The 27,763-nt window shown below is 36.1% G+C and overlaps 1 protein-coding gene across 1 annotated transcript in view; it reads left to right on the plus strand.

Moving 5' to 3' along the window:
* The window catches only part of KCTD8 (potassium channel tetramerization domain containing 8), a 107,175-nt gene extending 80,877 nt beyond the window's left edge, over positions 1–26,298 (plus strand). The window contains exon 2 of the mRNA XM_061993651.1: positions 25,775–26,298. Within this exon, the coding sequence (XP_061849635.1) occupies positions 25,775–26,235 (461 nt within the window). The 3' untranslated portion in view covers positions 26,236–26,298. The remainder of the gene's footprint in view (positions 1–25,774) is intronic.
* The last annotated feature ends 1,465 nt before the right edge of the window (positions 26,299–27,763 follow it).

Genomic DNA, 27,763 nt, shown 5'->3' on the forward strand with positions numbered 1-27,763 from the left:
TTCAAAGAAGATTGCTAGCGGTTGTACTCTCTGGGCAATCCTTGACCAGTAGCTGAGTTTTCTTCTTTTTACTAGTATGTATTTATCTGTAGAGATTTTCTTTGCACAATTCCTCTTTATGTTGGAATCCAAAGACTTCATTGTATTTCATTGATTTAGGTCATAGGGTGAAGAAAGTCAACACTGATATATCTGTGCAGAGCAGTAAAAGTGGGACTGGGCTACATAAAAATGTGAAAAAGAAGAATAAGGCCAAATCAATTTCTGCAATAGTTATAATAGCTCTGGTATCAATAAACTTGAACTGTTTTATATATGCACTATCCAATACTTAGCATCCTGATATGCCATAATAGATAATCTTCACAATATCTTTCCATAATGTACAATATCTTGCATTTATGTGGGGTTTTTTGCATGCACTGTGATGCTAATTAGAGAAATGCTATAGCTATCCACATTTTCTCTCAATTTTCAGTAACTATCAATGAAATTATAGGGAAAATGAAGCCGTTATATTTAATATATACTATTACGGATAAAGTATTTGCTACATACCAAGAGAGTTGCTTGCCAAGAATATTATCTATGCACTACAGAATTGTGGAACAAAACAACCTAAAAAATAGATATAAATTGTCTGTATGCACTGTTGTTTACATTAGAAATACATAATGTCTCAGTGTTACTTCTCTGATGTACATTGATGGAACCAAACAAAAATCATATTATTAGTGGTGATTACTTTAAATCAACACTGGAATTGTTTTTTATTAATATATTTGGTTAATGGTCTGTGATTTAGGGTGGCTGAGGTGCCAGCACATTACTGGGGTAATATGGGGGCAATAATGTCTTCAAGAGGTACACAGAGAACAAGAGAGAGATTGAGATTTAGATCTTCTGCCTCCGTTTTTCAAGACCTACCAGAGGATGTCATTGTTATTTTTATATGTCCCTTGAATTCTGCCTCTGTTGATAACCACCTGTGCTGTTGTATGCTGGTATCTGCCCTACAAATATACTGCAAAGAAGAGGTAAATTGCTTTGGCTTCCAGAGGGACTGGTAAATGTTTCTTCCTCCTAGAGTCATAGCACTGATGGATAAATGTAGGGTTTTCAGGATGAATCTGGAAGGAACCATTAAGATTCTTCTCCCATGAACAGATATTTAGGGTCCAGTGTCAGTGAACATTGTTGTATTCAACTCAGTTACTGCTGCAACTTTCAAAGGAGTGAAGAGATACCTTACTGAATTAAAAGAAATGTGTTTGTGAATACCTTACTGAATTACAAGAAATGGGAATTGTGAATTTGCTACTGCATAATAGGTAGTACTGAAATACAATAGTTTGTTTTTGTTCTAGACTTACAAGCATCTCTATGCAGACTATAGTGATGATGTGAAATTAACTACATTAAAAATACCACTCCTGAATAGTTCTCATGTCATAAAGTAGCCTATTTCATAATGTATTATTATTATTCTCATGATAGTTTAATAACTTGTATAACAAATGTATCAGATGAAGTAGCAACAGCAGCAGAGATAGCAGCATGAACATCATGCTCCACTGCCTGCCCTGTGCTAAAAATATTAAGAGTGTAGGAAGAAGAAACATAACGTTGCGACTGCTGACACTGACAGCCGTGGAAGCAATGAAGTCTTATAAAATCAACAGCATAAAGGGTAAATGCTCACCAGTCATGATGACAGGGTTTCACTAAAAGGTGGACTCGCTATCATTATATCCAAACAGACCTGTTAAGATGATTTCCAAAAGATGATCATCAGCATACATAGATTATATAGGTAATAAAAGTTGATTGAATCTAACCAGTCTTCTACCAGTATGAAGTCTGAACTGTGAAATAGTTTTTCCATTCTGGATTTGGATTATTATTCTCATCTGGCTTCAAAATATTTTGTAACCCCTTCTTATCAGGGATGGCACACTGTCTTGGTTCTATTTGCAGTACTTGGATCTTGACTGATATCATGTTTGTAGCACCACACGTCACACATGCTACTACCTACTGCAGGACATATTCTCAGGAAGACCTGTTGTGTAGGGCTTTAGTTTTTGTTTTTCTGAGCAGAATACAATATTTATAAAAATTATTTTTGTGTATAACTGACTAGCTTCGTTGTGAGACATTAACAGAAGGCACATTTATTTTCCTCAAGCTGTTATGCTTCACACTTTTACAAAGACTGGGCAAAGGGAGGAAAGATTGCCTCTGTGTGGTGCCCTCACTGGGTGTACTGGGAGCGGAAAAGGTCTGCAGAGCTGCAAGGTGTGTGATTTCTAGAAAATAAACTGGAGACCGTAGCAGAATTGATTGAAGAAAAAAAAAAAGGTTTTATTCTTTTCCTTCTCCTCTCATTTATTAAAAGCTTTTGAGAAATACCTACAAAGAAATTATTTTGGCAGGTCCACTCCAAAGCTGTAGCAGATTTAGGGATCTCATCATAGATGTGGCCTTAAGACAATTCCCAGTTGATTGAATTTGTACTATCACAAGCAACCACAAGTAATCCTGTTTATAAACTTTTCGAACTGCGAAACCTTGCTGTTTATCTTCCTTGAAAGCTTCTGAATTCATAGTTGTTTAAAATCAACTTATTTTTCTACCAGCACTGTCATTTCTGTTTGCATTGCTTTTTCTTCTTTTGGGCTTTCAAGTTTTTTAAAAAAAAGAAAAAAGAAAAAAGCTAGAAGCACTTTCTTTAGTTTGAAGTAGTGTTTCATAAGCGTGGGAAGATGTAATTAAATAGTATTCTGGGTCAGGTCTTACCTTTACCTTGTAGAATAGTACACTATTTCCTTCTGGGTATGCCTCACTTGTCATGTTCCGGAATCCCATACAACTTTTTCTTTAATGACTGTATTACTTTGTTCAGAGGGACTGTGATCAATTAGCACAACCATTTCTTTCTTCGTTTCCACTCAGATACTTAAAGAAAAAATTATTGTTAAAAATGTCCAAGATGCATTTTGTACCATTAGGTTTCATCCTATTTCAATCATTGAAGTTTTCAGCACCAACCACTTCATTTTGCCAGTATGGTATCCCAATCTTAACAGTAATATCTTACATTTTTATGTCAACACCACATTTTAGCTTCATGCTTCTCTGCAGAGGCCATTACTACAAATACCAGATGAGTCTCATGTCAAGAATGATTCCTAAAAAAAAAACCACTTGTCACTTTTCTCTTGCTCAAAAATTAAATTTTCAGTGCATCTTCACCTCTCGTTTGCTCAGGTGTGGTCCTCTTGTCTGCCTTTTTGCAGGTCCATGCTGCATAAGTTTCACAATACTTCTCACTTCAAATGAGTGAGAAGATGCAATGATGTCTTAGCAAAATATTTATTGCTTGGAATTCATTTTTCGGGCAGCTGCAGTTTCTATTCCTATCGTAGTATTTATAGCATACTCATCACCAAAGTCCAAGAAATCCATGGCAATCAGAAAAAAAAATGCCTATTTGCACAAAGCCCATTCAGAAGACTACTACCTTTAATGATAGTTGTAGAATCATAGGATCATAGAATGGTAGGGGTTGGAAGGAACCTTGAGAGATCATCTAGACCAACCCCACTGCAGAAGCAGGTCCACCTAGATCAGGATGCATAGGAACATGTCCAGGCAGGTCTTGAAGATCTCCAAAGAAGGGGATTCCACAACCTCCCTGGGCAGCCTGTTCCAGGTCTCTGTCACCCTCACAGTGAAAATAATCACTGAAGGCTTTTCCTTTGCATATATAATTTTGCAAAACACTTAATGATTGGTCATACTTAAATGCATAAGGAAAGTAAGAGATTATTTGTATTAATTGTTGTGTAAAACACTAAGAAAAGTCAATTAAAACCTGGAATCTCAGGGGTTTTTAGTGCTTGTTTATACTAAGCCACATACATGAGGTCATATTTTTTTACAATCACAGTTAAAATAAGTTCATTTGAACAACATTTTAATAGTAACATGAAGGGAAAATGAAGAGAATTAAAATTTTTATGTCTATCTTGTATTTTTAAGCTCCATGACAAAACTGTTTAGTGCCATTTTACAGCACAGAGAAAAATGCTGCCACAGTTCAATATACAGTCCCAACTGAGAAACAGGTTTTTCCCTCCTTTACTTGGTGACATTTTCTTTTTGGTTATTAAAAATAGAAAAGGACAGCTGCATACTTAGATGTGCATTAACTTCATAAATTGTTAATCCTGAAAAGACATGCAGCTCACAGAGGGGGTTAGTTTAATGCTGCCGACTGCCATTCAGTGACTATCACTGTTTCTTATGTCTGAAATCATGCACATCAGGCAATGTTTGCTTCTTTATAAATTGAGGCCATTCTCAGGGTGTCCCTTGATGCAAGTGAGAGTTCCATTTATTTTGGAAAAAAAATTCCTCAAGTTAAAATAATACACATAACTGAAATAGCTTCTAGCTTATGTCCCTGAGGAGAAGTCAGCAGGAAGCAGGTTTGCAGCACATCTTGAAGGTCAGTACTCATGATCCTCCATGGAGAGCTCCTAGCTCTCCCCTGAGAGGGCTCTTGCCTTGAGTGACCCTGTCCTGACACACAGACTGGGTGAATGTTAGGGTGTCTAGCCCCAAGTTGAACTCACTAAGCGGGACATCTGGCCCTGCCACTTGCATGTTCAGCACTGTAGTGCACTTCTTTGCAGGAGGCAGGTGCCCATTTTCCTACATTCATCCTTCTCACTCATTTCCCAGCCATAAGCTTTTGCTTGTATTTTCATTAAATTATATGTGATTATCAAAGAAACATGAGGAGGGGAGGAAACTTTGGATTTTCATTGCTTACATGACAGGAGAGTAACAAATATCTCTAAGCTGTATTCGAGTTTAGGGTAAAAATGAAAACCACATAAAAAAAAGAAAGATTTAGGTGTATATGCTGGAATTCAGATAGCTAAGTCCAAAATGTCATCCTAAGAAGCCCACTTCAGCTATTACACTTGCAATCTCAAGCAGAGTTTACCACTTTCCAGGCTTTTACCTTTCTATACGTGTGTGCCTGGTTGTTCCACCAGGCAGAAAATAATTCATCATCTAAAAATGAAAATATATCTAAACACACAAACTATAGAAAATGAACTACAAGAGCAAAACAATCTTTCCAATACAGAATAAAGTCTTAATGGTGGTGTTTGATGGTAAGAGTGAAACATTTCTGAGTTTTTGGAAACCAAAGTGTTTTAGAACATGCTAAAAAGAAGAGCTGAGAACATGCAGGTCCAACTGTAACGTAGCTGAACACAGGATTGTGTCTGTCTTGCACCTATTCAGATAAATGTATGAGAGTGAAAGAGATGAGCTCACTGAACTCTGTTCAGAATCTGAGCCAAGCAATCAGAAATGTATCCATATGAATGTGCCTGAATTGAAATTCTCATTATTGAGTGCAACAGTAGCAGTAGGAAGCAAAGGAGATGATGATTGTAAAATAATTGCCTGCCTCCACCTGCAGAGGAAAAGAGTGGCATTTTTTGTGTTATATGGATATATTACATAATGTCTTGCCATTAGTAGAAATTTATTTCTATATCTATATTTTTAGTACCATATCTGCATTATACATAGATACTGCAAAATCCAGACACTGTTATTCTAATTACTTTACCATACATGCTAAAATTATTCCTATACTTTGTTCCTTTCTCCCTTTTATTCTTTCATATAAAGACATTAAATACCTTCAGACAAATATCATAGATGTGATTTGTGGAAATATTGGTTTGGTTGTGTCACAGACACAGGCTGATGTAAGATATAGAGGATATATTTATAGCACTGGCTGTGTTCAGAAAAATGTCCTGAAATATTTTTTCAGTGAAAATTAGGAGTTTCATCAAAAGTCAAACTATTTGAAGCATATAGATTTTTTTTTCCCTAGAAAAAGTGATCTTAAGAAGAAAAATAGGTGATCTTCAAAAGCACTGGAAGTTAATTTAGTAATTTTCAATCTTTTTAAAATTTACGTGGATTTACCCACTTTCTTTACATTATTGTATAAAAATAAAAGAAGCTTCCTACTTGCTGAAATGAAAAAACTTATGTCTTAAAACAAGAGACAAAAGACAAAACCCACCCTGAGTGAGAGAAGAAGCAATTCTATTGTAGACCCTTACATATTTCTTTAAAAATTCAATACTTCCACTGTGGTTAGATATTACAGGTATCTGTGTTTTCTCATTTCTTGTTATGAACGTCTACTGAGAAGGAAAGTTATAAAAAACAATATCTATGATAAAGTCGAAAAGTAGAGTCAAAGAGGCTACTAAGTTTACTGTGAGGAATGATGTTTATGGAATGAAACATATAGCCAGCGTTGTGCATATGCTACATGTTAATATGATTAGGAAGAATACACCCATCTAGAACAACAAAATAGCACTTCATCATAGTCACTGTTCCCAGTTTGTGAAGCCCCTAAATTTGGTTGTGGGGAAATGGAAGGATAAATTGAGAAAGGGAGTTGTATGTACACATTTCCTTTAAAAAACAACATCCCAAAACAACAAAAAGCAGTTTGTATCTTTCAAAGTTTTTGTTCTGTCAATAAATCCCTGCCAAGTTTCTTTTGTCTGTGACCTTACCGGGAATATAGGCAGCTCTAGTGTTCTGCCATTCACACAAGCAAAGAATAACATAAAAGCTAGATCTGAAGTGTGTAAGTTACACTATCCTGTGTAAAAAAAATGTAGGACTCTGCATCAGCACATTTTTTTTCATCTTTTCCACATTTATTTATAATCTTTAAGGCTAATAAAAACCAATAGGAAGGATGACTTCATAAACTTTTGAGTGCAGAGTGAAAATCAGACAAAGTCAATGAGAAACAGCCAGAAGAACCAACATTGCAACACTGGATTTTCATTCATCTATACCACTAAAGACTTTGTTTTTCTTTATTCTCCTGAATTTGTCAAGCCACAGTAACACTGTGGCATACCATGCACTAACAGACCAGGAATACTAGTAAGAATGTACAAGAGAGACCTCTTCTCCAGCCTCATGAGATAAACCTGTTACCTAGCTTCTGATCTTGATTTTACTGTCTTTTCATTTTGCAACCCCAAAATAAATTTGGAATATATTTTGTAAGAGATCAGTGGGATTTATTATAGTATATTATAACTATTCAGTAATCACATAATACTTTTAACTTGAAGTATTTTATAGAAGAGGCAATTCACATTTTATGGATGGAGAAATTCAGGCCCTGGGACAGAAGCACCCTGACTTTCTCAGCTGTCATCAAAAACAGGCTGCAGTTTGAGTCATTGTTGGAAATTTCCAAATGCAGAACTGCAACTGTTATTGACAGACTCATGTCGACATCTGTAAGGCAGCAAATGAGTCTCAGATTCTGTAAGAGTAAATACTCCCTCGCCTTATGGCTATTAGAAGAAAAGTATATTTTCATACCAACTGCCATTTATCTTTTTCTTAATTGTCACGTTTTATGCATTTTAGGTTTTTTTACAACTAAGATACGATAGCTTTTACGTGACTGCAATGAAAAATGCCAATAAATACAAAATAAGAGTATATTCATTATAAATGATCACTTACTAAAATGCATCAAATACTGCTTTTCTAACTCACTTTTTTTCTGTGTGTATATGTTTTAATATTCCAAAGTAATTATTCCATCATATAGTCAATCCTCTGTTGAGCCAGTGAAAGATGGTAAAAGAGAATAAGACGAAGTAAATTAGTTTAGCTTTAATGAAACTCTAGTAAAACAATTATTGACTGTAATCAGAATGAGGTTATTATTTACTGTGTTTTTATTTTTTTACTATAAGGTAGATTACTATGATAAAAATGAAAATTGCTTAGGGTATTTTGGCAGATTAAATTTGATGTAAATTTTTTCAATAGTGCTATCTATTCACTCTCCCAAGATGATTTTTAATGTATTTGTTACTTCTTGTGCTCATTCTTTTTGTTGTCATGCAAAGCGACAAAAGCCACTCAGTTCCTAATTGAAACATTCTTCAGATACTTTACTGGAATGTGAGACTGTGTTGAAATGTGTAAATATATGTGTATTTCTCCTCTGAAATTCTCATACTTTTTCTTGTAGGGTTTGTTGTTGTTTTCTTTGCCTCCATTAGGACCAAATTATATATTAACTAATAGTATCTACATTTCAGTACCACTAAGACACATTTTATGAATCTCTCCAGACTTGCTATATTTTATTAAAAGAAATTTGAAGAACAATGCAAGAAATGAAATTTTTACCAAAGAACTCTGTCAACTTCTTTAGATAGCCTTCTGTACTCATTTGCTATTCAATTTGAAGCACAGTAGAAAATCAGTCCATGTTTTATTATTTAACATTTTTATTATTTAAAAACTTTGTAATTGCAGTTAATATTTCAAGAGAGAATGGCTTTAAACAAACACATTTCAGTCTGAACTGGGCATAATTTATTCATTACAAACTGTAGTGATTAAATATCTCAGTTATGTCTATTGATTGTGTTCCCTGATAAATATCTGGGACACTTGGAATAAGAGAAGGATGAAGTCTTCCTTCTCTTTCTAATGTTGATTTCACCCAGGCTAGTAATCTAAGTCTTCATTGCTTGGTCAGAAATGGAAATGTCACATGTAAATGCAACTGTTGAATGCAACTAGTAGTCACCTTACTGAAAATATTTGTGTAAGAGATGTGGGATTTAAGGAGTAAATAAATATTGCAGGGAAGATTGTTTAACAAATTAAACATTGTACTGAACACATAAGCAAATTTGGATTAGAAGGGTACATAGTTTCTGTAGGACAAATTTTACAAGCCTGAAGTTGCTGAAAACATATCTAGTGTGATTTATCCGCTGAGTTCTGGTGCAAGATAGGAAGAGTTCATTTAGAAGACCTGAGGTGAGGCAAGAAAATGTCGTAGAAAGTCTTGAGGAAAGCATGGAAAAATCAACCAGGATGTGGCTGCTCCACAGACCAGTGTAGCTGTTTAACTAATGTCAGAGAAAGGTCTTCTGGCAAATTATATTTTCAATTAAATACAAATTAAATTCAGATGCACTGAAGAATCAGAGTGTTATGTTTGGATGGTAGTTGCTTATGGACATGTTTATTTACATTAAAGGCAATATGGATTTTAATCCTTAAGTTGGCTTGCTTAGAAATATGAAGAACTAAATTATATTTCTAAGAAAGTCTTCAGTTTCCACCTCTTCCATCCATATTTTAAGTATCTACCTGTGGAAAATAATACCTTTTTTTTGCTTCCAGAGCATCTTCTTTGTATTGTTCAAAACAACCAGTTTGGTGGTTTGTTTTGACCCTTTTTTCTCAGTCCCTCCATTAAGTCTCTCATTTCTCTGTCAGATGTGTGTTGCTTGTCCTCACATTTAAGGCCTTTGGTTGCCTATCTTCACCTAGCCCCCGACATCTGCTGTTGCAATGGTAACTCTTAGCCCCATGGTGACTTCGTCTATTGCTCACATTCATGTCACCTTTGATGCTGCCTCTTACTGGATGGAGAAGATACCACTAACATCCACAGAGATACTATGTTATTGTCCTTCAAAATCCTCCTTAAAACTCTGGTTAAATAAAATATAAATTTTTACAATAATTAGGCAGCTGGAGGTCTGGGGCAACCAGCCTCCTGTGCTGACCAATACTGCATTTTTCGTGCTTTCCCATCTGTCTGTGTCTTCCCATCTGTTATTTCTTGTCTCATTCTGATATTTTAACCTGTTCAGGGCAAAGGTCATATATTAACTAATGATGATGCAGCGAAACTAAATTATGCACAATGTAGCCTATTACTTGCATATGTAGTCTGGAAGGGAAGTAAAATAAGTATTAATAACAACCAGTACCTCGGAAATGACAGTAAATTCTTTTTAGGCTTTCCTTTTTATTATTTCTATAGGATTCATTGGTGAGGAAATACTTAGGTTTCTTCAAGATGCATAACGTCACTCTTCAAGTATTGTCTGAGAAGCATCTGAAGAAATTTTGCAGTATTTCAAATATTACTGTTAGAAATTTAATTTCTAAGTGTTCTCAATTTCTAAATGTGGTCCAGTCCCTTAAATATTGTTGTTTCTCTTTTGTCAAAACTATAGTTTGTTCTGCAAATACCCAGGATTTCTCTTAAAAACTTCACATTGTGTTCTCTATATTCTAGTTGTGGTCCACATGGTTTCACTGTTTCCTAAGAAAAAATAATTTAATGAATTCAGCCTTCATGATTTTTATCTGTTTCAGGGTTTATGTCATATAGTTGTAATAGTTTGTTTGTATAGGTATTTAGTATTTTTACATGCAAATGATTTACAAGCTATTTTACTTTTTGCATGTGACAACATGTGTGTAGAGAGGGTTCATTATCATTTACACATTCAGAAATTTTTATTTTACTTAAATATATACCGTATAAATAAAATTGGTTTTCTGCATATTTCTTCATATTTTCTGTAGCTAATCACTTGTAGTGGGTGTTTTGAATATTCCATAAGTCTGATCTAAGAATTTGCTGCCAAAAATCATTTGTTATTATCAGCACATGTTTGCATAGTTTAGGGAGCAATGCCTCATTAATTTCATATCGGTTTACTTTATTTTATTGTGTACCGCAGCCTCAATGATAAAATAGATGAATGGCACTCCTGTAGTAGAAATGTGAGTCTGAAATGTACTTCCTACTATCTACAGGGAAGTGAGAAAGACTTCATTGATGACCATCACTGATACATTGGGAAAGTCTCCAGCAAACATTTCTGGTCTTTTCACAGAATTCTTGCAGATTAAGATGTTTCTGTTATCCAAGGGACCAGGGACTAAAGGCATAAAACTATATTATATATAAAACAAGTATAGTCTGAGTATATTCTGAATTGCTACCCTCTTAGTTCTTTTACACTTAGGATAATTCACTGTGGACTCTGTTCCTATCATATACTACTAGCTCTCAGTAATCAAATGTGAAATGCAGACTTGATTCAAGTGTGCATTTCCCATTGTTTTGCACTTGCTTATTGCCTAAAGTGCTATCGTAAGTATCATGTAAGCCTGCCAAGATTGCTGGAGTCTGAAATATTTCTTTAATGTGAGACTTCTAATGTCAAAACCAGTGCATGGTGTTTTGACAACTTTCTGGTAGCATGTTTTAAACACTTTTTTAAAATTCACCTTAACATTAATTTACTTTGCATGCCAGTGGGAAAGAAATCTGTAAAAAATAGAGCTGGAAGGGAAAAATGAAGTTTACACATTTCATTTAAAGTGATTGACAAAGTAATTGACAAAGTACTGTGAGATGATACTAGGTAATCAGAAATAAAAATTATTGAGGCAAAATTTTTAATTTGTGTCTTAAATTGAATGGGGAAGCAAGCCACAAAGGTGATGGTCGATTGTGTCCCTTTTTTATTGTTTGAGTTTTTTTTCTATTACTCATATAGTAGCCAACAAAGTAGGCAAGACTGAAGCTGATGGTCCCGGGAGAGGAGACTTCTTACCAATGAATTGTGAATGAACTTTTCGTAAAAGAAAATACCAAAACAAAGATTCCTTAAATTACTGTGTAAATTGCTCTCCCTCTGCTTTAACTCATGTTGGAGCTTCTAAGATAGCAGCAGTGACTTTGGAAGGGAATGAATCCCTGAAGTCCCACTGAAATGTTTCTGACTAGTAGATCATATTTGAGATGGCATTTTTTTACATTCTATTTATACTTCTTTTGAAAGTAAACTATATTTGATGAGTAAGTCAATATATCTAATGTATTTATATATGTCAGAGGAAGGCAAGTAATTGATTCACGTATGTTTCAAATTGCCTTAAACCATCACTGAGAAATGCAGTCTCTTCCCTTGCATATCCTTTCCCATCCCTCTGGTGCCTTTTGTTCTGACAGAAGCATTTATGTGGCCACATAGGGAGCCACATCTGACAGCTGAGAAGTTAAAACTAATTTAGGAAAAACGAAATGTAAGTAGTTCAAATAAGAGTGTTGCTTATCTGGATGGAAAAAAATTCAGCTTCACGTTGCCTAAAACTCTCATTAGGGCTTTGCCAAACACAGACCTGGTGGCTAAAAGACTATTTCACACTTGAGCAGACGCCCAACCAATATTAATATTTACAAAGCAGAAGGCAGCAGCCAGCAATGTGGTTGACAACAGACTGAAATTCCTGATTGACTTGCAAATAAATATATCCTTAGAAGAAAGAGGAAAGGAGTGCGAAAGGGGAATGATAATATCCGGTAATCTCATAGGGACTCCCAAGGATGAGGAGCTGTATCAAGGATAAATAGGGACATAGAAGTCAGTATCCTTTCTGAGCCCAGCAGCTGTTTTCCCTGAATGTAGTCTGAGGACACTGAATAGGAAATTGAACCGAACCTCTAAACCCACAGATTAAGCAGTCATTTATAGTGTGTCCTGTGGATCCTGGGGTGGAGATGTGTCTGGGATGTGTTTCTGAAATGCAAAGACAGAGTGATTGTCTTTCTTTTTTGACTTTTCTCCCCTTATAGAGATTTCAGAAGTGTTTTGTTGGCTTTCAGTTTTTTCTTTTTTTTTTTTTTCTTGTAACTTAAGCATGTATTAGAGGTTATTAAAAGAAAATAGTTAAGAAAGATCAACTTAAAGACATTTACAGCCTTGACATGTTACTAAAATGCAAGCAGTTGAGGGTATTCACTGTAGCAAGTGAAGTTACGGAAGAAGAATGTTTTTTATAAAATTTATTCTCATTCACCATTCAATGAATGCAATTCTGAGATTTTCTTCAAGAGTCAAAATTAAGTACCTACACTTTCAGATTTTGGTCATGAGAAAAACACTTTTTCTAGTGGAGAGAGAACAAATCAACCGTTCTACATGTAAAATATGATTTATTTTCAAATCTCAAGATCAAGCTCAGTCCTACTGCTACTAAGCACAGCTGTTACTCTGAGATTAGTGGAGATAAATAGCACATGACCATCACTAAAAATATGATGGCTTATCCAAATTTTCCTTCAGGAAGAAAATTCTCTACCGCTTCAGTGAGCTCCATTTCTCCAAATAATTTACATACAATGTGAAGCATTTGGTTGACTCTGGAAGCTTGTGTTGTCTGCTAGGAACTTGTTAGGTAATTTCACAATATACCTTTAGCTGGGATACACTTTTAAAATTTTGCTACTGAGGTCTTGCAGAAGATCTTGCAATCTCTGTTAAACAGTGGTGTCTTCAAGGTTAATCAAGAGGGTTGACGTCTTTGGCTGGTGATATAGTCCTGAAATATATAAAATCTACCGTGCTTCATACACAGTGGATGGATATGAGCAGTATTGGTTTTTACTGACTTTCAGTCTTTTAATTTTGATTCAACTTGTATCTCACCTATTCCAAACATTTATTTTTCTTCTTCTATCTCCAGCACTGCATTAATGCAGTTGCCGTCTCCAACTCCAAAAAATAAAAATATCACAGAATCATTATGGTTAGAAAAGGCCTTTAAGATCATCGAGTTCAACCACTGAACAAACACTGCCAGGCCCATCACTAAACTAAACCATATTCCTCAGCACCTCATCTGTGCATCTTTTGAATATCTCCAGGAACAGTGACTGCACCACCTCCCTGGCCAGCCTGTTCCAATGCTTAATAACCCTCTTGGTAAAACAGTTCTTCCTAATGTCCAATATAAACCTCCCCTGGTGCAACTTGGGCCCATTTCCTCGTGTCTTATCATTCATTACTGGAAAGAAGAGATTGACCCCCATCTCACTACAACTCCCCTTCAAGTAGTTGTAGAGAGTGATTATATCTTCTCTCAGCCTCCTCTATACTAAACATCCCCAGCTCCCTCAGCTTCTTCTCAGCAGACTTGTTCTCCAAACCCTTCACCAGCTTCATTGCCTGTCTGTGGATATGCTCCAGCACCTCAATGTCCTTGTAGTAAGGGGCCCAAAACTGGACACAGTATTCAAGGTGTGGCCTCACTAGCACTAAGTACAGGGGAACAATCATTTCCCTGATCCTGCTGGTCACACTATTTCTGATACAAGCCATGATGCCATTGACCTTCTTGGCCACCTGGTCACACTGCTGGCTCATGTTCAGCTGGCTGCTGATTAACACCCCCAGGTCCTTTACTGGAGGACAGCTTTCCAGCCACACATCCAGTAGGACCCGACACTTGACCTTGTTGAACTTCATGTGATTGGCCTAAGCCCATCACTCCAGTCCATGCGGGTCCCTCTGAAGAGCCTTCCTATCCTCAAGTATGTCTACGCTCCCGCCCATCTTGGTGTCATCAGCAAATTTACTGAGAGTGTACTCGATCCCCTTATACAGATCATTGATAAAGATGGTAAATATAAAAAAGGTCCCAGCACTGAGCTCTGGGGAACACCACTGCTGACCATCTGCCAACTGGATTTAACTCCATTCACTAAGACTCTCTGGGCCTGACCATCCAGACAGTTTTTCACCCATCTCAGAACAGGTCCATCGAAGCCATGGGCAGCCAGTTTCTTCAGGAGGATACTGTGGGTGACTGTGGCAAAGGCCTTACTAAAGTCCAGGAAGACCACATCCACAGTCTTTTCTTTATCCATGAAGCAGGTCATCTTGTCATAGAAGGAGATCATATCAGTCAAAGAGGACCTGCCCTTCATAAAGCCATGTTGGCTGAGCCTCAACCTTTGGTTATCCTGTCTGTAACTCAGGATGGCACTCCAGATAATCTGTTCCACAACTTTCCCCGGCACCGAGGTCAGTCTGAAAAGCCTGTAGTTCCCAGGATCCTCCTTCCAGCCCTTCTGATTGGTGTCACATTTGTCATCCTCCAGTCTGCTGCAACCTCCTGAGTGGGCCAGGACTCCTGGTTAATGATGGAGTTCACCAGCTCCCTCAGCACCCTTGAGTGGATCCTATCCAACCCCATTGACTTCTGTGCATCAAGGTGGAGCAGCAGGTCGCACACCATTTCCTCTTGGATTAAGGGGACCTCATTCTGTCCCTTGTCCCTGTCTTCTGGCTCAGGTGGACAGGTGCCCAGAGAGGAGCTGGTTTTAGTATTGAAGACTGAGGCAATATTAATCTTCAATAAATTGCTCTATTTATAGATAAATATGAAAATTATTGGTCTTTCCTGTTTGCTTTAGCTTATCTGCCAAGAAGACACTTCTTAGAATGACTTCAACATTTTCAGATTATATATTTAATAAAAAGCTGTTGACTTTTCATTGGTTTTACTTGAATGGAACAAGTGGTCAATGTCAGAATTTCAGTGGCTTTCTCCTATTTAAGTACTGTTTTGCCTACCAAGAAGCCCAGTTGGAAAAGTAACAAATGAAATAAATGTGTTTGTGTTATTTGTTCAAAACAAGATTAGAGTGAAATATCTAATGAATTCAAGTTGGGCACAGGACTGTTTATTGTATATCTTCAGTCATTCCAAATAACAAAAATATTTCCCTCTGTGTCTTTTTATGTTATGAAAAATGTTGATATTTAAAATACAGCCTGACTGGAAATAAGAAATCTATTTAACTCATTCTACTGTACCTTTTCTAGAAGTTAGTTTAACATTCAGTTGGTAGAAAAAGTAACTGAAAAATATTTTTATTTTATTTTATTTTATTTTTGTTGTGTTCTTTTTTTTTTCTTTTGAGACAAAGCACTTATCACTTACAGGCATGTGGTCCTAATCCAAAAGATGAATTGGTTCATTCACTTCAAGTACCACATAACCATTCACACACCATCAAGTTTAACACTATTAAAGGGTAATTTCTCCTGTGGGAGCTATGCCCAATACAGCCACAATCTCTACACAGTGTCTTTTTATCTTTCTATGGCAGGTAAGGAGATTTAAATAAAAGACTTCATCAAGACTACAATCACAGACCTATTCTTCCTATTGAAATATCCATGAAACAGCAAATAAACACTCCTAAAAATCTTAACGCTCCTGAACATTACCAAGAAGACTTCAGTGTACAGTTCCTACTTTGAAGTTTTATGTTGGAATCAAAGCATGTGAGATGCTTCATGGTCTTGGCAGTAGAGCACAGGAAATGTTATGGGAAAATTTACATTTCCTGCTAAATTTTGAATGTAGTAAAATGTTTCAGAATAATCAAGCAGTATATTTTTCCTTAATCTCTCTTAATAGTCATGATTTTTTGGTGTGATTTCTCATGATTTCTTTAGATTGTCTACAATGAGTCATTGAACACCCTATTATTATAGGTTCTGGATTCTAGCACAGCCAATAATTTATGGTCTATATTCATTAGAACATAGAATTTTCACATGTTCTTGCTCAAATATTTGGGGGCTAAAGTATTATCTGAAATAGTTTTGCTTGGTTTCACCTAAAGATGACATTTCCAGGGATGCCAATAAAAATGAGCTTTCAGAGTAAAGAACTGAAAAATAGAAGTAATCCAAACTTCCTTTTTTTTTTTATTCTATAGGAAGAGATGGTGTTTTTTTCAGCCTTTCTGCTTTCATCTTTTTTTTTTTTTTTTTTGCAATTTAAGGCCACAGAATGTGTTGTCTTTGACTTGAATGGGGTCAACACTTAACTCTAAAACTTTTTTTAAAATTAATGTGTTTTTGGACCCAGACTCACAGCTCACGATTGGATTGTTAGTGAAGCCAAACCAATTTACTTGCCTTGTGGATATGAATTTGAAGATTTACCAGAGCAGAGTGTGTATTTACAAAAATATTTTGATAAAATTCAAGTAACTGAAGTGTTATTCTTCACGTGAGGGAAGCCCAGCTGAGATTCACAAGACCTCTCTGTGGCAGTCTCATTTGCAAACAGACCTGCTTGGCTTTCTTAAATACATAAAATTTGGATTTTGCTCAGAGTACTGAAGTTGATATGTCAATGGTGCTGGCCTTTTACCCAAGAGTTCAGGGCTTAGCACATGAATAAATCAAAGCCTCCAAGATACTAATTCTCTCTTGTGCCTCAAGAAAGTTAACTCACTTCCTCCAAATGAATATGTTATCCTGAATTAATCAAAGGCCAAAGGAACATTCTGTTCATTTTATTGAAGCTATTCTGCTTTGCATTGACTAAAACCAAGTCTCAGTTGGGTTAAAGAACATGAAAGTATGAGCATTTGGCTATCCATAGCAATTCTTCACCCATCTGAAAGGAGGGAGAAAGTAGGAAACACTGAGTTGCAATCCTCCTTTCTGAAAAATACTTCACTATTATATATTAAGAATCCTTTGGATCAGGCATTTAATTAAAAAAGAGATTTGAAAGTTTGTACCAGCTGAGACACAAATTGGAAACAGAATATATATTTTTTTAAAATTTCATTTGAAGCAATTTGAAACTACATAGCATAAAGACTCCCAAATAAAGTTTTGTTCCACAGAACTCTTTGCTCTTTACACTGAACTCTTCAATTTTTTCCTCTAAGTGCAAACTGTCTAAAGCTAAGCTTGTCAAAAGCATGAAGATATTTCTCATGTACTTAGTTACTAGTATTCTTTGTTCATAATCAATAAAATTAATCCATAGGCAGAGGGACAGATAAGAACAGCGTGCCACCTAATTCCTATGCAGACCTGCATATTAGCCTTAATATAGAATTTCCGTGGTGTGTGGTCTTTCCTCTCCCCCTCCAGCCAATAGGACTGTTAGATATAAAGTGCAATACCTAGAATTAATGCAAAGTTTTTTTTCACAAACTGTATGGAGTTTAAAAAAAAACAAACACATAAACTTTCATTGCTAAAACCAAGCAGTGAATTTAGCTTGATAGTGCATTAAAGAGGACAGAGTGAAGTGGTCAAGAAGTCCCTTGGAAATTTACCAGCCATAAAGCTAGTTTTAACACACAGCTGTGGCAAGAGGCAATCAAATGTCTTACTGGTCTCAGAGAGTGAATTCATGTATTGAGCTGTGCTCCTAAGAAAAGCATTATTTTCTTAAGCTGGAAATATCATTAATATGCCACAGAAAATGTCAAGAGTTTAGAACTATCCTTCCATATATCTTAAAAATGATCTTTTAAAAAATAAAATCGAAGTAAAATTAGACATAAAAGATAATCATTTACTGTTGAAGTGTGATATTAAGTGCTCAAACATCTGGTAATGAAAATGTTCCCACAGTAGCCATAATCTGTCATTGGATTTCACAGGTGACTTCACACTGAGCATTCGATTTAGTGTAATACTTTAGTTTTGAAGTTGGTGAAAGATAATAACAAACCTTAAGAATGTAAAGCAGATAATTCCATCATAGTGAGATTTGATTAGTATTTTTTCTATGATTGCATATTAATTATAGTTATGTTTACATAGATTTTTAAGATTGAAACATAAAACACAATAGATTTCATCTTGTATTCACTCTGAATATAATGTAAATTTGAGATAGTAGACAGAAGACAAGTTTATTCAGGAGTTTAACATAGTCATTCACCAGACTGAAGGTCCTATGTAGTCTATAAGAATATGGATTTTTCCCCTTGCAAGATGTGGAAAAAAAATACATTTTGTGCAAAATCATATCCAAAACATGTACCTCCAATATTCTCAAGCATACAAAACTATGAATCAAACTGCAAATATTATTGTTGATTTAGATGTTATTTCTTCTACAGATACAAATAAAGATAACTTTTGTTCTCTTTGCTGTTATGTTTCTGAGACATCCAATATAATGATTTTTAAGTCCTTACTCCTGCTTCCATTTTTTATTCAATTAGTTAAAGACATATAATTTTTTTACCACATAAGTATTTTTATATAATAATTTTTATTAACAACTTCACCGCATTTTTAAAGATAAATTCTCAATACATATAAAGTTACTGTGCTGAATTTTTTTTTCTTGTGCAATAGTTATTTCCTCATATAGCCATATGAATTCAAAGGAACCCTTAATTGGATTATGTGATTAATTCAATAGCATATATCTAGTGAAAAAATTGTGAGTTTTTTAAAAATACAGAAGAAACAGAAAATTATGAAGTTAAAATTCCCCCAAGAACATTGCTTCCATTAAAATTATGTCCTAGAAATCTAAAGAATTTGGATTTGTTGGTTTAGGGTTTTTTAAGTGGCTTACATTTTTCTTTAAGTCAAGAAACAGGCATAATTTTATAGTACTTGGAAGGGGATTGATAAAACTCAAATAATTTCATGTATATTTTCTGGAACAAAGTGAAAGATGGTATCTCTTTAACAAATTCTATTCTTCTTGATGGACACACTACATATTAAACAATTTTAGTGTGTTAGTTATGTTCATCTACAAGTCTCCTCTATTTATATTACATCCAGTTATAACTGTGGTACTCCAGAGCTTAAATTTTCAATTCTTCATGTCAATACAGTACTTATTAAAATAGCTAAAACTGCAGCAACTTATATATATGTTCACATCTTCTTTTCCAGTCTGCAGTAAAAATAAACCAATTTATAGAGAAACAAATTATTTTTGAGACAGTGTAGGAATAAAGTAGCTGAGCAAGAAAGAAGTTAATTCATGTATATGCCACTGCACATACAGTCAAATGGCATTGGACCTACAGGAGAGGAGAATTATATAACTGTAGAATCATAGAATCATAGAAGGGTTTGGGTTGGAAGGGATCTTTAAAGGACATCTAGTCCAACTCCCTGAGATTAGCAGGGACATCTTCAGTTAGATCAGGTTGCCTAGAGTCCCATTCACCCTGACCTTGAATGTTTCTAGGCATGGGGTATGTACCACCTCTCTGGACAACCTGTTCCAGTGTTTCACCTGCTCATTGTAAAAAATTTCTTCCTCATATCTAGCCTAAATCTACCCTCTTTCAGTTTAAAAGCATTATCTCATGTTTTATTGCAACAGGTACTAATAAAAAGCTTCTCTCCATCTTTCTTATAAGCCCCTTTTAAGTATTGAAACATCCCAATAAAGTTTCTGTTGAGCCTTCTCTTCAGGCTGAACAACCCCAACTTTCAGCCTGTCCTCAAAGGTATTCCATACCCCTGATAATTTTTCTGGCCCTCCTCTGAATCCACTCCATCAGGTCCATGTCCTTCCTGTGCTGAGGGCTGCAAAGCTGAATGGAGTACAGCAGATGGTGTCTCAGGAGAGTGCAGTAGAGGCAGTGAATCACCTCTCAGCCTGCTGGCCACACTGCTTTTAATGCATCCCAGGATACAGTTGGCCTTTTGGGCTGCGAGCACACATTGTTGACTCGTCCAGCTTTTCACCCATCTGTACTCCGAAGTCCTTAGAGAAGACTTTGAAGATGTGAGAGACTGTGTCAAAAGTCTTAGAGAAGTCCAGATAGATGACATCTGTACCTCTTCCATTGATCACTGATGTAGTCACTCCATCATAGAAGATTACTTGGGATGGTCAGACAAGATTTTGCCCTTGCTGAACTCAGGTTATGGAGCAGTCAAGTGAATTTATATATTATTTCCTTTATTTTAAGACTGTGTGTTAATATTTAAGAAAAGAAATGAACACCAAAACTTAAATATAAAAACCCATAAAATCATTATTATATGTTTTAATGTTTCCAGTGTGGTATTTTTCTTGGTTGCAGGAGACAGAGCTAACATATTCTTTGTATTTTTATTCATATCACATTTTGTAAGTATTCACAAGAAATTTAGTCATATCCAAAATTTATTTGACTTCCAGAAATACCTGGTTATAATTTTCAACTAATAGTTACTGGCCAATTGATGTTTTGCTGGGCTATCTTCTATTTCTGAGTGGAGCTCTGTCGCTCAATTTTTGTTTCACTGGGAATTTAGACAGATCTTCTGATTTCTGTTGTGATTATGGTAACTGGTAGAAGCAGATTTTCTCTGCAGGGAATTATGTTTATAAGTTTCCAGTTCATTTTCCGTGAATATGTTATAGTAATTGGTTGAAAGTTTTTTGTTTTATTTTTAATGAGTCCATTCTCCCAGGAAGTGCTGGCTAAAATCATAGAATCATAGAATGGTAGGATTTGGAAGGGACCTTTAGAGATCATCTAGTACAATCGCCCTACAGAAACAGGTCAACCTAGGTCAGGTCGCATAGGAACATGTCCAGGTGAGTCTTGAAGATCTCCAAGGAAGGAGACTCCACACCTTCCCTGGGCAGCCTGTGCCAGGGCTCCGTCACCCTCACAGAGAAATAGTTATTTCTTATATTTAAATGGAACTTTTTGTGTTCCAGCTTCATCCCATTACCCCTTGTCCTGTTGCTAGCTAGTATAGAAAAAAGGAATTCCCCAACCTCCTGACATCCACCATTTAGATATTTGTAAATGTTAATAAGATCTCCCCTCAGTCTTCTCTTTTCTAGACTAAACAGTCCCAGTTCCTGCAGCCTTTCCTCATATGAAAGATGTTCCAGTCCCCTGATCATCTTGATGACCCTGTGCTGGACTCTCTCCAGATGTTCTCTGTCCCTCTTGAGCTGGGGGAGCCCACAAATGGACACGGGACTCCAGATGGGGCCTCACCAGGGTAGAGTAGAGGGAGAGAAGAACCATCCTTGACCTGCTGGCCACACACTTCTTGATGCATCCCAGGATGCCATTGGCCTTCTTGGCCACGAGAGCACATTGCTGGCTCATGGTTAGTTTATTATCAACCAGGACTCCCAGTTCCCTCTGCAGAGCTGCTCTCCAGCTGGATGTTTCCCAGCCTGTACTGGTGCATGGGGTTGTTCCTTCCCAGATGAAGGACTCTGCACTTGTCCTTATTGAACTTATGAGGTTCTTCTCTGCATGCAGGGAGCAACATAGATGAGGAATAACTACAGTAAAAGTAAATGTAATATGACTTCCTGATCAGAAAAATGTGTTTGAGATAGTCTCTCAAGTCTACTAGACTTGGGAATCTAGTACACACTCAAGTAGAAGTGGTGAGTAAGTCCAACTAAAGGACAATCACAGTTTCCAACTTTCTAGGAGAAGCGCAGCCATTTAAGAGAAATATAGGTAAAAGAAGTAGGAAGTTCCATGTCTACTGGAAGTGACTGGAGTGTTACCTGGGAGTTGTTTGGAGAACTGGGCAGTGAAGAGGGCAACTGTACATATCTGGTTAGAGAAGAATGGAGAAGATCAAGATGAAACAATTCACTCTAGCTTCAGTAAGTTGGGGAATGAGCAGCTAATGTGAGATTGTAGAAAGGGCAAGAGCAGGAGGGACAGGTTATAAGTCAGTGAAGTTTTTAAGTATTAAGTTTGGACTTTGCAGTATGTGCTGGTTTGGACTGGAGTAGAGTTAATTTTCTCCACCGTAGCTTCAATGGGCCTGTGTTTTGAGTTTATGCTGAAAACAGGGTTGATTGATAACATATGAGTGTTTTAGTTACTGCTAAGCAGTGCTTATACAGAGTTAAGGCCTTTTCTGCCTCTGAGACTACCCCACCAGCTAGTAAGGAGACAGCCAGGATAGCTGACCTCAGCTGACCCAAGGGATATCCCAGACCATCTGACATCATGCTCAGCATATAAAGCTGAGGAAAGAGTAAGGAAGAAGAGACATTCAGAATGATGGTGTTTGTCTTATCAAATAGCTGTTAGGCATGATGGAGTCCTTCTTTCCTGGAGTTGGCTGAACATTTGCCTGCCAGTGTGAAATGGGGAATTAATTCCTTCTTTTGTTTTGCTTGTTTGCAGAGCTTTGGCTTTACTTACTAAATTCTCTTTATCTCAATCCATGTGGTATCTCACTCTATGATTCTCTTCCCCATCCCACCAAGAGGGAGTGATCAAGCAGCTGTGTGGATCTCAGCTGCTGGCTGAAGTTAAACCATGACACAGTCTTAGGGTAACAGACAATGGTCTTAAAGATTTTTTCTGAACTAAATGAATCTATGGTTCTTCACGTACAGTGGAGCAAGAATACTTTCTCTGAGTTTTTATGAACTATTCTGCACTCCTGGAAGATAAGTAGTGTCAGGTAGGCTGTTTGAAAGTCTTTGATGTTATTCTGGAAGTGCTGAAAAGGTACAGTAGAGATAGCATCCTATCACAAATTCCCAGAAACAAATCAGTGTGCCAGAACAGAAGGCAATAAGGAGATGATTTTCAAATTCGAGACATAGCTAAATTTATCTGATAATCCCTGATGTTGAAAATTAAACAAATATATTTTGAGGATTCTTTCTTCTTTCTTTATAAATTATTCTAGGTTTCAGGAGCCAGAAAATATTGTGAGAAAAATCTCCCCTCTAGCAGAATTGTTGCTTCTGTTAATAAGAAACTACTGAGAAAGAAGTACAGAAGCATATAAAGAATTCTTTGTGAGGGAGGATTTGTTAATTTTTTAAAGGAGAGGTGTGGGAGAAACCTGTGTTTGGATTAAAGTCATTGTGAATTTTTGTGACTCAGTGAAGCATATGCAGAATTATATGCACAATTATATGCACCTTACAGCTCAATGCTGTAAGGTACTGAACCTCAGGGCTCTTATCCAAAAAAGCATTTAAACACCTGCCTATTGTCAGGATCTTGAATTCTCTTGTGGCAGGAAATTCTATTTTTTATGTTCTTGAAGTTGTATTTCAATGCTTGTTTGAAATAGATCCTTACTTCATTGTATGTTTGAGCTCTTGAGAATCAAGGAATACCAATATAGAAGTTTTAAAAGATAACTAGAAATCTTAATTTATGAAATTACACAAAAAAAAATGGTCAGGAAAGACAGATTTGAAGATTACAGGGTGTTGCTAACAGGAAACTTTAGTTTCTTAGTCATAGAGTGTGCTGTTACATTTGAAGAAACTATGACTGTAAACTGGATTTGGCATTGTTGTTAATCATGTTATTGAGCACTAAATTTGCTATGTTATTAACTAGTCAATTTTATAATCACATCCAATTCCATAATGACAGCTGACTCTCAATATAGTATATTCATGCAATGGTTTGAGGTATGAAATGAGATGTTAGGTACAACAATAGAAGGAACACATCTGAATCTCTTTAAGGAGGCAAACCTATTTCTGGAAGAGAAAGAGAAGGGAAATCACTACAGCCATGTACTAATTTTCTTTTTTTTTAAATATGAAGTAGAAAAACACTTGTGTTTTTTGCTCAGAATAATGCAAGTACAAGCTCTGATGGATATTTGTCTCTCCTCTTTGGATCTTTGTTATTCATGGGCTTCTTTAGATAGACTACAAAAAAGTGACATATCATCTTGGGATGCTAGCCAAAACAAAAGGAAAGCAGGTTGTTGAATGCTGCTGGTTTCAGATTATTGTTTATTTGCTTTTGTATTTTGCTTTGTTTCATTTTCCCCCTGTGTTTCCCATGAAATACTGCAATCTTCTTAGGTTCTTTTGAATCAAAGAATTGTACTGTCAAAAAGACACTAGAGTGTTCATAGTGCTACTGCATTCTTTATAATTGTAATTATATTTCTAATTTGTAATTCTGAAAAACAGAATACTAAGTGACTCAAAAATCTCCTTGCAACTCTGTCCCAGTAACTCAAGGTTGAGCTGTCATACCTTGAGTGTTGGTACTGGCAAAGACACTTTACTAATGCAGGTCGTTTTTGGGTAAACCATAAGGATCAACTAGTTTTTGTAAGATACCTAAACTGTTTAGACACGTTCAAGATTTGTAGCAGATATGCAACTGCCATTGAAGCTTCAGTCTAGGTTTTCATTTAGATGTTTAAACATCTTCAAAATTTTTTCCTTTGGTCTGTTCCAACCCCTCTTGAACTCTGTAGATATTTCTGTGAGTTTTATATAATGTCCTAAATTAAGATCGTGATGTTTATATGATGCAAGCATAGCATCATTTCACTTCACAGCTGTAGTTTTGAAATAAGTCTTCTGAAATGAAAACTCTTTTACAGATTTAGTGGCGACCACTTAATTTTCACATTCGTATTCTTCTTAAGACTTCAAAGGAAAAATGGTATCTAGAGAGAATAATAGCGATTTTCAGGCCAGTGAAGTGCTGAGCAGTGCCTGCTGATAGGCCATCAGCCTGTTCTCCCTGCCCATGTCCTCAGCATCATGCCTCTTTATTGATAACTTCATAACCTCCTTTTCCCTGCCAGCCTGTGCAGTAAGAGGTGCACAACTGAATTCTGAGCTTGCACTGAAGCAAGTCTGGGATAATGACTGACAATAAGAAGTGCAGTGAAATCACTAAAGGATTAAAAAAAAAAAAAAACAGCCCTAAAGACTCTGTCATTAGTGAGTGATATCTCTGTCATTCCATGTTTAATAGTCCTTTTTGTGTCCAGGGCTTTTGCAGAGTTGACATATGCAGAGCATATTGGTAGACTGTTCTGGGAAGATGAGTTAAGAGCTTCCGGAAAAAAAAAAAGGCACTTGGAATATTTTTGTTTAAACAAAGAGTTTTCAAATTGTGTGGTAGTATTTTCCTAATGCTACAAAGTCTAATTTTTCATAATAAAACTTCTTGCTGTGTAATAGCAAACTAGCTCATTTAAACTTGCCTACAGGGACTTCTAGTACAGATAATCTGTGAGTATTATGCATATTTCATTACCTGTGTTCTTAAGCAGGCAGTAAAGTTATTTTGTATGTAAACATTTTTAGAGAATTTTGAGGATCAGACCTTTAACTTGTGTACCAATCTGGTATACTTCTTTTGACTATAGGGGAATATCACCGATTTATGCCAGTCAAGAGCCAATTTTTTTCTAAATGGTATCTGGTGAGTTTTCTGTGTAAACCAGTGGTTGCTTAATATTTTTTGTTTCCTGCCTTGTAATAGGACCTCCACAGAGAACAGTTTCCCCCAAACAAGACCACGAGGAAAGGAAGCATGATAAAGTCTTGGACAAGGGCAGTGAAAGTGGGACTTCCTGTAATGAGTTGTCCACATCGAGCTGTGACAGCCACTCAGAAGCAAGTACACCTCAAGAAAATGCCACCAGTACTCAGCCATCCACAGCTCACCAGCCAAATACTCTGACTTTGGATCGTCCATCTAAGAAGGCCCCAGTGCAGTGGATGCCACCACCAGACAAACGCCGGAACAGTGAACTCTTTCAAACTCTCATTAGCAAGTCCAGAGAAACAAATCTTTCTAAAAAGAAGGTATGTGAGAAGCTGAGTGTTGAGGAAGAAATGAGAAAATGTATCCAAGATTTTAAAAAAATACACATTCCAGATTACTTTCCAGAGCGCAAACGTCCCTGGCAATCTGAACTCTTACAGAAATATGGGTTATAGTAATCAATTCTTTTGCAATGCATCTCTGAGGCATTTGATGTTAGTATTAAGTTGCCACTAACTTACCAATGTCCTCCTTTGGGCCAATTCTGCCACCAGAGCTATTCCTGCCGCTTATTTCTTTCTGTGAACAGTGGGTGTTGGATAGTACATGGTTTCTTTAAAAATATATATAAAAAGATAGAAACTTTGAAAATACAAAAGGCTTCTCATCTAAATCACCTCATAATAGCAAAGAAAAAAGTGCATGGTCAAGACAGGTGGTTTTTGAACTGTAGTCAGTTGAGCTTCATTATCGTTTTGGAATTTATCGAATAAAAATCTCAATCATCAGTTAATGCCTCGTTTTATGTCAACAGTAAAAGTGACTCAGACTTTCTATGGATGAAGAGAAACAGGGTTTAAAATTCAATTGAACTGGTTTCAGAACTAACTCCCAACATTCTTTCAATGTTAACGCAATAAAGCAAATACCTATTTTGCATGATCACAATGTTACAAATAAATCACACAAGAACAAGAGGTTGTCTGTTGCTTGGAGAATTATTTGTTTGATACCAAGCCTTTAAACGTAAACCGTCTAAGGGGTTGAATTTACTTTGTTCTGGATCTGTGATTTTTTGTGTGTACAGTGTTCTGTATGTAAGGATGGTGTAAATATGCCTTATACTGTTTTATTATTGCACCAATAATGTTTATCTATTAGTGCTTGTCAGGACTATTTCTGTGAAATGCAAGCTTAATGGCAGATTGTGAAAACTGGTTTGATGGTCTGAAAGTTTCTGTTATGTTAGTTGCTAAAACTGGAAAAAAATAAAAGAAACTTCAATGCATTTATTAAAAGAACTATCTGGTAGATTTTCTTGCTTATCATTATCTCCTGTCTTTTAAAAAATGGATTCAAGTGAATTATTACTTTTTGTTTCATGTTTTAAAAGCTACTCAGCTGAAAAACATCCCCCAAGACAAAAAAACATGTTTCAAGAGTGGGTGAAGAATATTTAGGATACTGCCATACAATCTCTCCAAGAAGAGAGTTATGCTAAGATGTAGCAGGAAATGAACTGAAAAGCTAAGTGGTTTTACTAACAGACAGGAAAGCAGTTCCAATTTGACAAGTTCACAAGAATCAGCTTAGAAATAGAAGATTTAAAATATCAGAGCGGAGCATGCTACATTTACAAATGAAAAGTTTTCTGTGCATAGTCAGTTCCATATGACAAACCTATTTTCTCAGCTCAGATACAAGAAAATCAATACTTTTCTCGTTACAACACCACCAAGAAGAAAATTGTGGTTCAGATAGCCATAGCTGGAATGGCTAAAGACTGCTGGAGTTTGCAAGAGAGCTACTGGGTTCTTAAAGACTTGAAATTATTACAGTGTACGCACACACAAGCATACACACGTGCCCATTTAGAAGGGTTCACCTCCATAAATTTTTATAGTGAAGACTGTATGATTGTGTCAGAAGAGATTTTACACGTGATGGTAATTTTAACTCGTTTAGCTAAAGAGGACTTCTTCT

This window comes from Colius striatus, chromosome 3 (genome assembly GCF_028858725.1).
Source record: "Colius striatus isolate bColStr4 chromosome 3, bColStr4.1.hap1, whole genome shotgun sequence".
In the NCBI taxonomy this organism is placed as follows: Eukaryota; Metazoa; Chordata; class Aves; order Coliiformes; family Coliidae; genus Colius; species Colius striatus.